This window comes from Mycteria americana, chromosome 14, assembly GCF_035582795.1.
Source record: "Mycteria americana isolate JAX WOST 10 ecotype Jacksonville Zoo and Gardens chromosome 14, USCA_MyAme_1.0, whole genome shotgun sequence".
NCBI lineage: Eukaryota > Metazoa > Chordata > Aves > Ciconiiformes > Ciconiidae > Mycteria > Mycteria americana.
The window spans coordinates 15,396,133-15,409,032 of NC_134378.1; the positions used below are offsets into that span (position 1 = coordinate 15,396,133).

At 37.1% G+C, this 12,900-nt stretch overlaps 1 protein-coding gene across 2 annotated transcripts in view; it reads right to left on the bottom strand.

Annotated features, from left to right (window-relative positions):
- Positions 1-12,900, bottom strand: part of DIDO1 (death inducer-obliterator 1) — a 56,418-nt gene that overhangs the window by 10,912 nt on the left and 32,606 nt on the right. For both annotated transcript variants that reach the window (XM_075517446.1, XM_075517445.1), the window contains exons 8-16: positions 8,082-8,550; positions 6,958-7,117; positions 6,063-6,179; positions 5,726-5,833; positions 5,116-5,251; positions 4,440-4,986; positions 3,408-3,561; positions 2,279-2,368; positions 1,406-1,601 (exon numbers count right to left, since the gene is read on the bottom strand). In XM_075517446.1, coding sequence (XP_075373561.1) covers positions 1,406-1,601; positions 2,279-2,368; positions 3,408-3,561; positions 4,440-4,986; positions 5,116-5,251; positions 5,726-5,833; positions 6,063-6,179; positions 6,958-7,117; positions 8,082-8,550 — 1,977 coding nt within the window. The remainder of the gene's footprint in view (positions 1-1,405; positions 1,602-2,278; positions 2,369-3,407; positions 3,562-4,439; positions 4,987-5,115; positions 5,252-5,725; positions 5,834-6,062; positions 6,180-6,957; positions 7,118-8,081; positions 8,551-12,900) is intronic.

Sequence of the window (12,900 nt, forward strand, 5' to 3'; positions counted from 1 at the left end):
TCACTGCCTACATCCCTGTGCCAAAAGTGTTCTGCACTTAGCGTTTTCACTTCTTGGCTATGAAATGGGAATAACAGTTTTTGCCTACCTTTCAAGAATTCAGTAAGTTAAAGAATATGAGGTGCTGAGATTCAACAACTGTAGCTGTATTGCTATAATTTAGACAGCAATAATCCTGCCTTTTAGCTGTAGCCTAAAAAAAATGACCTAGACTATGCACTGTTCAAGGATGGGTAAGACAGACTTGGAGTGTTTGAGAAAAATCTCATGGAGGAAGGGAGAGCATTTAACTAACGATGTATCATATGTTGTTGTTGTTGAAGTCATACACCATTAACACATGAAAACCTATCCCAGACACTGTTGCTCCTGCATATAAGGTCTGAGAATGCTTTATTGAGTTTAGTCCTAACCTTGTATTTGAGGAGTAGAGGACAGTCAGCTTCTCAGAAAGGTCAGCTCCTTGCATGTTTGCTGTTTCATACCTACCGTTTAGTATTTTGCAAACCACTGGTATGACAATGAAGTATGACCTTCATTGTAACCTGTAGTTCTTCAGCTTCTCAATCCGTTGTTTTATATAAAACCCCAGATACTTATTTGGAAACTAAGCATATGCACCTCCTCCATCCTCAGATGAAGATGACTTCAAGGTTTGTAATAGAATGGTGTTTCATGGCTGAATTCATTCTCAGTTCTTCTGTCAGCATGTTCAACGCACAAACACGGAGCAAACTCAAGCCAAACATTACTACTGGTAATCTTATCTAAAAACAGAAGATTGTAATATAACCTGCCTATACCAACTACTGTTTGCCACCTACTAACCCTAACTTCCCCCCCAACAAACCAGTTTTCAGAAGGCAGTGATTTGGCTAGAATTTGCTCCAACTAGAACAAAACATTTCAAACACCCTGTGCACCGTATTGCACGTACAGCATAATACTTAGCATGAGACAATGACAATGTAGTGAAACCACTATAAATATTACCTTTCTCTTCGTAGATTTCTTGACTCCTCTGTGGGCTAAGTTTCCTGCTTGATTTAAGCGACGGTGAATGGCTTGTAAGGGCCTAGGTTTTGTGGATTTATGGGTTGCTAAAGATAGGGTGGGAGTTTGTTGTTTTTTTTCAATATAGTGGCTGTTCCACATGCTTGATTTTACAGGTAAACTCATCCTCCTAATAGCATATAAGCATCTTGTTGGAAAGGCTATGTAAATTTCAGACAATTTTATCTGGAACAGAGTTGGATTTCCAATTTTTCCCTATTTACATACTTTAAAATTGGTTTTATATAAAAAAAATTAATAATGCTTACATTAAACATTCAACAACTTGTCTCAGATTGACTTTTGTTTTGTGATTTTACCTAGCATTTAACCTCCCCTGTTTTGTGCTTACCTGGTCCCTCAAAGGGCAAGAGTTTGGAAGGAATTGGGTCCTTAGTACTCAGGGGGATCAGGTAGAGATCCTTGACATGCCTGTTGTTATTAGCTACAACACCAAAACGACCACGACTGCTAAAATAGGAGTAGAGAGAGATATAGGCAACTTCTTCTTCTTCTGTTGCAGGATGGAAACGAATCAAACACAATTCCTGTAATACAAAAGCAAAGTGGAAAAATTCAACCTGCAACATATCAGCAAATAAAATGGTAAAGGGCAAATTCCAGGGGTAAAAATAAATTGTACATTTATCACTCTAACTGTCTTTTCAAGGCAATACTCTAGCTTTAAGAGAGTACTGCTGTTCAATTTGTAATATTACAACAGAATTAGGTTCGTCATTTTCAGAAATACAAATTACTTGTGTATCTTACATCAAACTAAACATCTTGAGGCTCAGATTAATATGAAAGAAATAGAAAATTCTTAGTTTCATGATTATACCTGTATACTGTGCATCATTTTTTCACTTCTGAAGTGTTTTTAATAGTAAAATCTATTACATGTATTAAATTATAAGTTCCTTTTCTTTAAAATTTGAATTTCAATCTTCAATACTGAATAGATTATTTATGTTCAACCATTAAAAATGCGTAAGTAGTATGAAGATTTAACTACTATGCAGGAGAGAGAGATCAAGAGGATCTGCAGCTCAATAAACATGTTTCTTCAATAAATCAAAAATTTCAAAGGAATAAGTGGTGTCGGTAGTTTTCCAGGTGTGATCTATGCCAGTATTTGCTGTTTACTAATTTATATTATAAAAAGTTGTCATTTTATATTGCTGTATTTTTCTTCTGGGTTTTGCAAAGGATTTTAAGTGAATACCTTAGAAAGCGAAGATTTGAGTTTGCCCACATAATCCCAGACTGTCTTCGGTGAGATCCTCCCACCAATATGAATTGTATCTGGTAAATCCTAAACAAGAAGTATTACATGGTAGTATGAGAAAAACCAAGAGAGACTAATGTTTAAAAGCAGTGCAGGTTGCCCCACCCCAGTAGCCTAGTGGATAACGCACTATTAGATTTTAGTAACCTTTCATACATACTTTTCTAATTTCAGACAGGCTATTTCTAAATTTCAAGATGTTTAACTATGGCATGCTACCAAAATTCCCAAACAAGGATAGCAGCAAAATGCCTAATAGTTCTGTATGCCCGTTATTGGCTTTGTTTTTATAAGGAAGGTGCTATTTGAAATACAGATGTTCTCCACACCTTCAGTTTCCCAGGAAATGCTGCACAAGTCACATGAATTCTAGTGAGCTTCCTGTCATGAGGACATCGAAACTCATTTTAGCAAAAGCAATACCAAAAAGAACCACCAACCCTACTAATAAAAGTCCTAAAACACCCATCTGTGTTCGAAACTTCCTAAGTCACATAAAATGCACTTCAGAAAAAAAAGAAAAGCTTGTTTTAGCACAACCCTTCATACTGTCTCATAATTTGAATGTACACTTGATAGTCAAATTCATAAATAATCAAATTCATCATTTTAATATCATTTGATATTCTTCCCAGAAGAATATCATCCAACTGGTTTTATTTGAAAATTAGTAAAAAGGATGGTGTTTTTCATAAATGTCCAAACAAAATTTTGTAATAGATCACATCAGTGACCCATCTGTTCAAGAACAGAACAAGACATCTACTTTAAAATACTGGCTCTAAAACTTCTTTTCAAAAAATGAAGCTGAAATAAAGGTATTATTCCACGTTAGATGCTAACATATATATAAATATGTTTAAAGACATGAGAATTCTTCACAAATTTGTGAGGAATTTTCAAAAGGCTTTTTTTTTTTCTTGAGCTACTTTTCCTATTACTAAAGGGATGCCATTTACCACTGCTACAGTTCTAATGTAACTATATATATAGTGACCCCAGCCTCTCTAGCAACAGGAACTGCAGTACAGATTTATGCTAAACACATAAACATGTCAGTGCTAACCTCGCTAAGATAATCAAAACACCCGGAGACAGGATATGCTTTAGTGACAAATTTGGCCACACTTTGCATGTTAATAAATCCTTTCCAAATGGTGTTGAGACGAGAGAGAAAGAGGGAAGTATCGCTGTCTTGAGGTGAGCGTGGCTCTGCAACACTGCAAAACAAATCCAAAACAGAAAGGTTACAGAATACCTATGAGAATGGTCCCTTCTTTTTTTCTTTTCTTCCCTCCTTCTATTGATCAAATACTTTATTTTAAACGAGTAACAGAATTTTTACTAAATGCTTTGTTAATGTTTTCCATTAACTTGGTATTAGTGCAAAAAGCAAGGAGTAACAGAAAATAAACTTGTAGCTGCAGACAGGAAAAAGACGTCAAAAGATACGACTTTTATAAAATTCGGTTAGCACTGTAACTGTTGTGATCCTGACTCCATAACAAACTGATCTGAATTATATATTTCCCACTAATTGAGTCAACAAGCTGAAAGATTCTCAAGTAAAAGAATCTGCTATAAACAAAAATCTTTTAAGTGCAGTTTCATAAGGATATACTTTGCAATATTTAATTTTACTATTGTATATACCCAGAATATGAAAGAAATCCACTTCCTTTCAAGCTGATCAATTAGTTAATTTTAATTCATATTCATAAATCCAGATGCAACAGTATTTTAATATAGGATGAAAATCTGGAAATGCCTTTAAACCATCTCTCGCATACACTCGCTTTCTATATATTAATGTACATGCAGACTTCTAAGTCTGCATAATACCTTCAAGTTTTACTTATCTGCTGAAACACATTGTAGAATCTTTGCTGTCACCACACACTGATGCTCAGAAAATTTTACCAATTAGAGAAGGTAAACGAGGAGATGGTAAATTAAAAATCTGAATCGGGCTACCTGAACTTTAAAGTTGAACATGCCTTTTGACTGGGGGGAGGGGAAGAGGACGTGGGACACATGGGACTTTGAAGATAACGACATTAAAGATTCAGTAGCTTGGCTTACTATTAAGTATACGCACTTGATATTGGGTGAATGATGAACTGCTAAGTATCTTGGATCTGGTGAGGACGATGGTTTTGTTAATATTGATTTGGGGACAGTCATAACTGGCTTTGAAGTTTCCTGTTTTGTTTCCCCTGTTGAAACTTTGTCAGATACAGGACCAGATCGCAGGGCTGGTGTCGCAATACCAGAGGAGCTGCTCATTGCTGTCCTAGGGTCTCTGCCGGAAACTGTTACGGTTGTGACAACTCCGCCAGCACAAGAGGCAGGAAAAGCAGAAGCCTCTTCAGGTACAGAAGAATCTGTATTATTATGGCCCTGGGTTGTAGGAATGTAAGTTCTTTCTACGCTTGACTGAGAAACTGTTTCTGCTACCGGTCCAACTTCAGTTTCCATTGAGTCTTCAGAGACGGCCTCCTTGGCAGGCTCTGCTGTTGGAGTTGGTGCAGAACTTTCATACTTTGGCTGAACCTCTGGTTTTGATTTCGACTCCACCTTTTTAACAGGAGCCATTGACTTCATCTTCTTAGGTGGTACTTCATCTTCAGATGCTGAAATCTGACCTACAAATTTATTTTAAAAGCTTTTGATTACTATTTAACAATGAAATCGTTTGGAGAGCGACAAATAAACAAATAACACTCTTAACATAACAATTCTTTTACTTTGCCCAAAGTCAGCACTGTAGATACCTGTACAGATTTTGCAGTTCAGGTCAAAAAGATGGGCTCGATGTTGACTTGTCGTATCCTTCAACATACTGCTAAAAACATCTAGAGAAGGAGCACTATTTAAATTTGGTGCAGTTCGGGCTGACTCTTGCTGCTCCTAGAAGTGAATAAACACAAAAAATATTCCAGTTGATCATTAATTTCAACCATTAAAAAATACTTTGGAAACCATTAATTAATGTCAGTTCTTTAAAAAAAAAAAAAAAAGAAGATTAAAGGCCTTTGTTAAAGCAAATCGTGTCAGCTAGAGTTCTCAAATAACATTTGTCCTCATTTTATTCCACAGTGTTCCGAAGTAGATAGCTAATGTTCAGAAATAAAAGATTTCTCTGTAAATTGACAGTGAGGGCTGAAAAATACACAGCATTTGAGAAGTGCATGCAAAATATGCCTATCATTTGCTTGTTGCACTCCTTCAAACTAAAAGGAAAAATGCTCATAACACACCTACTAGGTGATAATATCCTTACAGTTCATTGAAACAATCTGCATTTCTGATGAAAAATTTGAGGCCCTAGTTACCATTTTTCTCCCTTGCTGTCTTCATGCTGAAGCAATAGCCAATACTTACATCAGAATCAGACACTGGCGGAGAATCTTCCATATTTACAACTTGCACATGTTCCCGTTTTACAGATGTTTTCTTGATTTCATGAGATTTGCTTCTTGCCTCTATCATCTGAAAGAAACAAAACCATTTTGGTAAAAAGACCACATATTTATTTTATAATTTTATTTCATACTTTGTTATCATTTGGCTGGTAGTAGAGAAAAAGTATATTGAAACTGAACATTATTAGTATTTCATTAAGAAGAAAATGGTGCATTAACATAATATGGGTGGTAAGGGTTGGCGAACTCGCTCTTAATTCATATCTAAGGACAGAGGGGAAAATTATGTTACTTACTGCTTTAGCTGGTTTCTCTTTCCATACAGACAGTTCTTTAGATAAAAGTTCTTCTGGTTTCATTCTCACTAGTTTTGACAGTGAGATTTCCTCACGAAGGACACGATGAAAAAGTCCCTGAAAACAAAACAGACTTTGTTGCCATGCTGAAGAGAACCTGCTTGGGTAACTAACAAGATTTGCAGTGCTGAACGGGCAAAACCTGTTCCAGTTTCTTAATTATCTATTAAAAATACTGGCTACTTATAAGCAAATTTGGAAAGGTGCAGCAACCAGAAAATAAGGATGAAACAAACACAAAGTATGAATTTTCCTCATTATCATCAATATCTATCAATATAACTGAATAGGAATGTCCGAAGTTGAGCAGCCACTCTCCTGTTTCATATCTACTGTAGAAACTAAAGAAACCAAACACAAACAAAAAAAACAACAAAAAAACAAACAAACAAAAAAAAGAAGTTTCAAGTGTTCTCTAGTGGATATTTTCATCTGCGCCAGTCTCCATTTTTTTCTTTTAAAGCATAAATATGATCATTTACATGGGCAGTATCCAACACATACTACAGACTGTCACAAGAGGATAAATTAATAAAGTCTGTATTTATTTTAAGAAAGCCATTCTGTAAATAAATATTTCACACCAAATGCCCAAACTTAATAAATGACCATGACAATAAGTGACCAAATAACACATGACCAACTAAAGCAGACTTTGAATTTCTACTGGATAAAAATTTTTTTTAAAGATTTGAATGGCTTTATAATAATCTTTTATAGTATAATTCGTAAGTCTCTATCTTGAAACTCTTAATGTTGAGGGTAGAGTTTGACATATCATTAAAAACCAAAAGTATATTTCAGTATATGTTTACTGTTTAAGGAAGTTCCAAACCTGGTTTTTGGGGTCCTTGAGATTGAACATGATGCTACGGTATTTACTCTTGTATCGGTTGTCCGTAACTTGAAACAAATTAAACATCTCCTTTTCAATATTGAGTGCTACTTTCCCTACTTCACTCTCTGTCATGACCAGATCATCGCTATCATTGACTCTGTTAAAAACAAAAAAGGGTACGTGCATTTATGTTAGGCATGAATCTTCAGGTAGCATTCACAAAAACAAACTTTTCAGAGGAAGGAGCTAACCCAGGCTCCTCCTCACTTGGTGAGGGCTCAAGACTCCTTTAAGAGACATCTCAAAGCCAAAGTCTATCTCAGAACCTTGAACTGTGAACTATGGCAACCCTTCACTGCTGTCCACAGGTGGCCACAGAAGACAGCCTTTGTGAACTGATGTCAGCCTCTACAACTACTCCTGCTCACAGCACTGAAGTTCAGAGTTTCTCTGCTGTGAACAACACAGGGAGCCCAAGCACTTGAGTTTTAGTCCTAGATCTTCCACCGTAAACAGAATTTCCATTTCAGAGACAATACCAGAGCGCAGTGGTCTATAATAAGTATTGATGGCTGGCATTAGCTTTAATAACCATTGTGGGACAATTTGCTTTTGTTTGGTTGGTTTTTTTTTTTTCTTTCCTAAGCAATACAGTTGTCCACCAACCAGCGTTTGTTGTTGTTGATTTTTATGTTGGGAGGGGAGAGAATCTGTACTTCAGCAAGACCTTTAACCTTTCACTGTGATACTTCCTATACTATGTTCCCTACAACCTCTACATCTCCAAACACTGCCATCACCAGATTTTAAAACTTCAGAGCACTTGCACTATAAAAGCTTCTATGCTGTAATTTAATTCTTCCACTGTAATTGCCTCAATAGAAATGGAATAGTGAGGTTTCTTTTTTTTAAAGGCTCTTTCACATGCACATTTATTCTATACCAGGATTTTAACATTTTTTTTTAATATAAACCTGAAATGCCAATTATACTTGTAGTAATTTGTAGTATAAATTCAATCCCTCAATATCCCTTATCAAGAAGTAAACCAAAACTCTGCAGGCTAAACATTTATGTCTAGTTGTAGCTTCCTATGTAAAATAAGTGCTTTGAATTCCCACCTCTTCCATAAAATTTCTTTTAGGGACCGTCGAATATTTTGTCGAATCTGAGAGTTGGGTTGTGACTGCATAGGGCTAGCTGATGCTTTTGCTTGACTACTTCCAGATGCGGTAGAAATGGAAGACAGTGAAGGCTTTTTGAGTCCTCCACCCAAACTGGAAGATGTAGCTGGTTTTTTGGAAACTGATGAGCCATGAGAAAGAGATGAATGTTTTGAAGGAACACTGCCTGATGAAGGAACACTGCCTGATGAAGGCCAAGGTTTCTTGGGAATTACACCTTTGAAACTTCCAGCAGAAGGTTTAAGTGGTTGCTTAGTTAGTGATGTGTTCGAGAAGGATGGGGACTTCTTTGAAGGAAGATTTTTAGTGAGAGAAGATGTCTGTTTCTCCATTATAGATGCAACAGCTTTCTTAGATGCCGCTGTAGGCTCTGTTCTATCGTCATGCTTTTTCTCTTCCCTTTGAGCTGTTAAAACAAAGAAGAAAATACAATATTAAAGGCTTAACTTTATAACTTCCTATTCATGAAGATCAGTTACCAGTCTATAAAGAAAAGTCTGTGAAACGACATCTCCAGAGAATAACAATCAAGTAGGCAATTTAAGCTATTCACTTCCACTAGCCTTTTTAAAAGTAATTTTAAAAAACCATGCAGAGGTTGACATAGTTTTTTTGAAGAAATTTGTCTTTGATCCTTCAGAGAGTACTTCAGTCTCAGAGGTCGACTGAAGACTTTACGAGAGTTCCAGTTTGGCTCTAAAGGTTGAAAATTTTATTTACAATCTACGCAAGAAAAGTGCGGGGAAAAAAAAAAAAGAGAAAAAAAAAAAAGGCACCACCTTCAAAGATTCCTGAGTGGGGTAAGCTTCAAAAACACCCCAAACTTTCACACATTAAAAAAAAAAAAAGGAGAGAAGGCAATACAACCCACATCTTACATTTAAACAGAAAAATTCTCATAGCACCTTACAGAACCTGTTTATTACAGGGGCTGACCTGATTATAGAGCCCATGACTTTGAAACTGCATTATTACCTTTAGTATTTTAAAGTTTAAGAAACTCTTTCCCCCAGACTTTTTATTTTAAAGAGTCTCAATCTACATGGTTGCTAGCATTAATATCATACTGATGACATTGCCACAAACTATTATTAGATCTTCCTATTCAGTTCCTAGCTAAATTCTAGATTTATAGAATAACTAAAGAATATTGCTGCTCAGGTTGTGGCCATGTAATTCCCACCATTCGCAAACGATTCCATTCACGCTATTCAAATTTTCTATTAAAAAAATTTTTTTTGAACGTTAATAGAATAATTGATACGTCATAGACAAGAAAATTTATAAAGTATACGTAAAGGCTCTAGTTTTCACCCATGTTGAAGTTATACTTGCACAGGACTTTAAAAGCAATCATTTCTTTGAATTACATTTCATCTGTCCACCTTCTGGCACTGACAGGAACAATTCAACACAGCAGAAAAAGCCAAAAACAAAAAAACCACCCCACCACCACCCCCCCCCAGCAAAAACCACATCATTTACAAGACGTTAAAGTTACAGTGTGCTAACACTAGCACATTTATCCTGACAGCTCAAACAAGGAAGCAGTCTGACGGAAACTACCAAAAAACAACTCCCAAAATACAGTTGTTTCAACTGGAAAAGCCGTTTTCTCCCCAGAAAAGCCCTTTTTTCTCACAAATCTGTAGACAACCAATGACTAGTTAACAAGTTAAATTTTTAATCTGATGCTTTTAGCTAGTGAGGGTTTGTAGATGAATTAGCTCAGAAGCCCTAGTTGCAAAAGGCAGGACACTTCCTGGGAAAGATCCAGGAATTTAACTTTTACCAAGGACCAAACAGTCCCTCCTCACCTTCCAGATCTGCTATAATGAGAGCAGAAATTACTAGGAGGGTCTAAGTTGTCCAATCTTTCTATCTGTTCTGAGATGGACTTGAAAGGGACAAAGCACTCCCGTGAAGTCTGGTTCAAGAAACCCCACAAATCAGCCCAAGCTTTCAGTGGAAACACCCCCCAAATCAGGGAAGATTTGGAATGCTTAAGAGACATAATGGGATACTCCCTCATTTCAGGAGGAAATGGCCTTGCAACCCTTCTCCACTTAAAGTTCAGGTACCTCCTGAATGTTGGCACATGCTTCCAGCAGAAAGACGCTTCTAACTCCAGTTTCTTTAAATGGGCTCTTACTGTTGGCAGTTTCACCACAAATACAGAAACCGGTGGTTAAGATGAACGAAGAAATGAAGCTGTACTTGAACTTCTGTAAGGCTAAGTATAAGGGTGAGTGCTGAACTTCTGCTGGAACACAAGGAGAAGCCAGAAGATCTGGAAGCACTATATATTTATCCTTATTTTTTTTCCGAGAAGCATTTTACAAGTAGACACGTTAAGGAATTTTTCTGAGTGAGATCTAACTATCTGAAGTGTAAAACGAAAACAGCTGCCATAATACGTTAAATTATTTCAAAGAATGTGCAGATTTTGGTTATAAAGTAGGTTAAAATTATTACCCTCAGATTATTCCCATAGTTTTCCCTAGAGACTGGTCTTGGTTACCATCAGAGGCTGAGCTAGGGAGACCTTCCGTGTGACCCACAATGTCCTGTGTCCCCACCCCGCCCCAGAGCTTACCCCGCTACGGCTGTACGGCTGTACTAGTTGTCAGGAGAGCTTTGGCAATCCCGGGAGGGAGGAGGAGGAGGATCAGGAACTATTGCTGATGCTTTTGCTTTGGTCAAATTAGGCACCCAGAACTTAACAGAGGTAAAAAGCCAAACTATTTTGAGTTAATAGTCTTGAATAGAGAGAAGGTGAATATCCAAAACGTGCGGACTGATAAAGCTGCAGGAATTACTGTACTTCCATTCTCTTTTTCCTGGTTTATTTTATCTTCTGCACAGATTTGTACCTTTTCAGGGAGGTAGGACAGAAGCACGTTTCTGTGACTCATCATGGAAAGGCAGGACAGCACAGCTCAGGTTTCAAAATGACGACAGTAAAATTCAGTCCCCAGTGCTAAGACATTTAGTTCTTTTGGTTTACAGCAGAAGTACAAAAGGTGAAATTCTAGATTTGTATTTAATTCTCTATATGCTATCTTTTTAATGATTAGTTCAAATTAGTTGACAAGAACTACATTGATGAAACTAAAAATTGCACAACCAAGATGTTTTGTGTCAATCAGATGTTGTATATATGAGAACTACATCCATGCCACAAACCTTTCTATGTTACAAACAGCTATATCATAGTAAGAAAATATACTTGTAAAATAAAGTTACTAGTACAAAGGTAGATTGACGTTCCCGGGGTTGAAAGGCAGCAGAAGCAATGTGTCCAAGAAGGAAGATGCAGAAGCATCCTTTATTATGCAAGTTGGCGTCATGACTATTTAGAAATGTTTCCAAAGTAAGGCATGTAATTCTGTGCTTCTTTAGCCAATAGAAAATGTGCAAGTATTTAATAAGCTTTATGAAGATTTAACAGTTTCAAACTACAGTACTACTTTATACCAATTAAAACTGTCTAGCTAGCCTAGCTGCTTGTTGATTAGAGAAACTGATGGTAGAGATTTTGTATGTGCTAATTCAGCCACATGTCGGTCATTCAGTGCTTCAGAACAAATACCCACTACTTTTTCAAATTTACAGGACACATCACTGTCTCTGAAGGACACTCATATAGTGTGCACGTTTTGACAAAGAATCAAGACTACTGAAATCCTACATATGCAAATAACTTGCGATGGCTGTAGATGAACCTCATCTAAAAAACCTCTTCTCCTGTTTTGACTATGAGAAACCAGAAATTTTGTCCTCCTATCAAGTTTTGGGTTGTAGTGACAAGATTGATGTGCCGCCACATAATCCAGCTGAACCGACTCACTGTGTCGTTGCATGGGTCGCGGATCCAACGCACAGGAGCACCCAGGGGAGTGCGAGGAAGGAGCAGGACTGCCTCTTCTGGTGGCAGCTTGCTCTTCTATTGACTTAGCCACGACATGAGCACACCCCAAAGCTTACACTATCTTCCGATAGGTATGAAACTATGGCAAGTGTATGTTTGGAAGAGTTAGCAGAAATATGTACTCTCTTCAGAGAGCAGTATGCCAACATATGTGGAATTTAACTTCTGAACAGATGCCACAGTTGCTCAGCAAATTGACAGGACATGTAACAGAACAGGTATTCTCTCAGACCATGAGTTTCAAATCGCTTGGCCTTGTAGTCCATGAACAACTTGAAGAGAAGACGCAGTCAATGCCTACTATACGTACTGGCCACCGTATTTTATACTGTGATGTTTCCGGTCCTTTTCATCAGAAGCTCCAGTGTACCTACAATAAATGCTCTTAAACAAATTTAAAATAAAAGGATAGAGATGACTACTGAAAATTAGCCTATCCAGCCTAAGAGAATAATAGGGAGTTTCACCACAGACAGAAGATTAGTGCCAGAATAAGGCATTTAGTGGCTCTTCTATTCGGCACTTCTGAACACACAGGTGTACCTCCCTTGGCTTGATGTTAGAAATGGTATTTAAAACAAAACAAAACATTAACTCCCGTTTTCCCCATTCTGTCTTGAGCCACTTTTTAGGACAGCAACAGGATTCTTATTGACTGAAGAGGCATGGGCTAAAAAGAGTGAGAGGTTCAGATGGAGCTAATGAGTCAGCTCATTTCCAGAGTGAAACCCGATGAACCCTGTGGCAGAAAAAAGTGCGTTCCTTGCAAGGCTTACGAAATAGCATTACTATGGTATGTTCACTACAGACATAACTATAATCTCT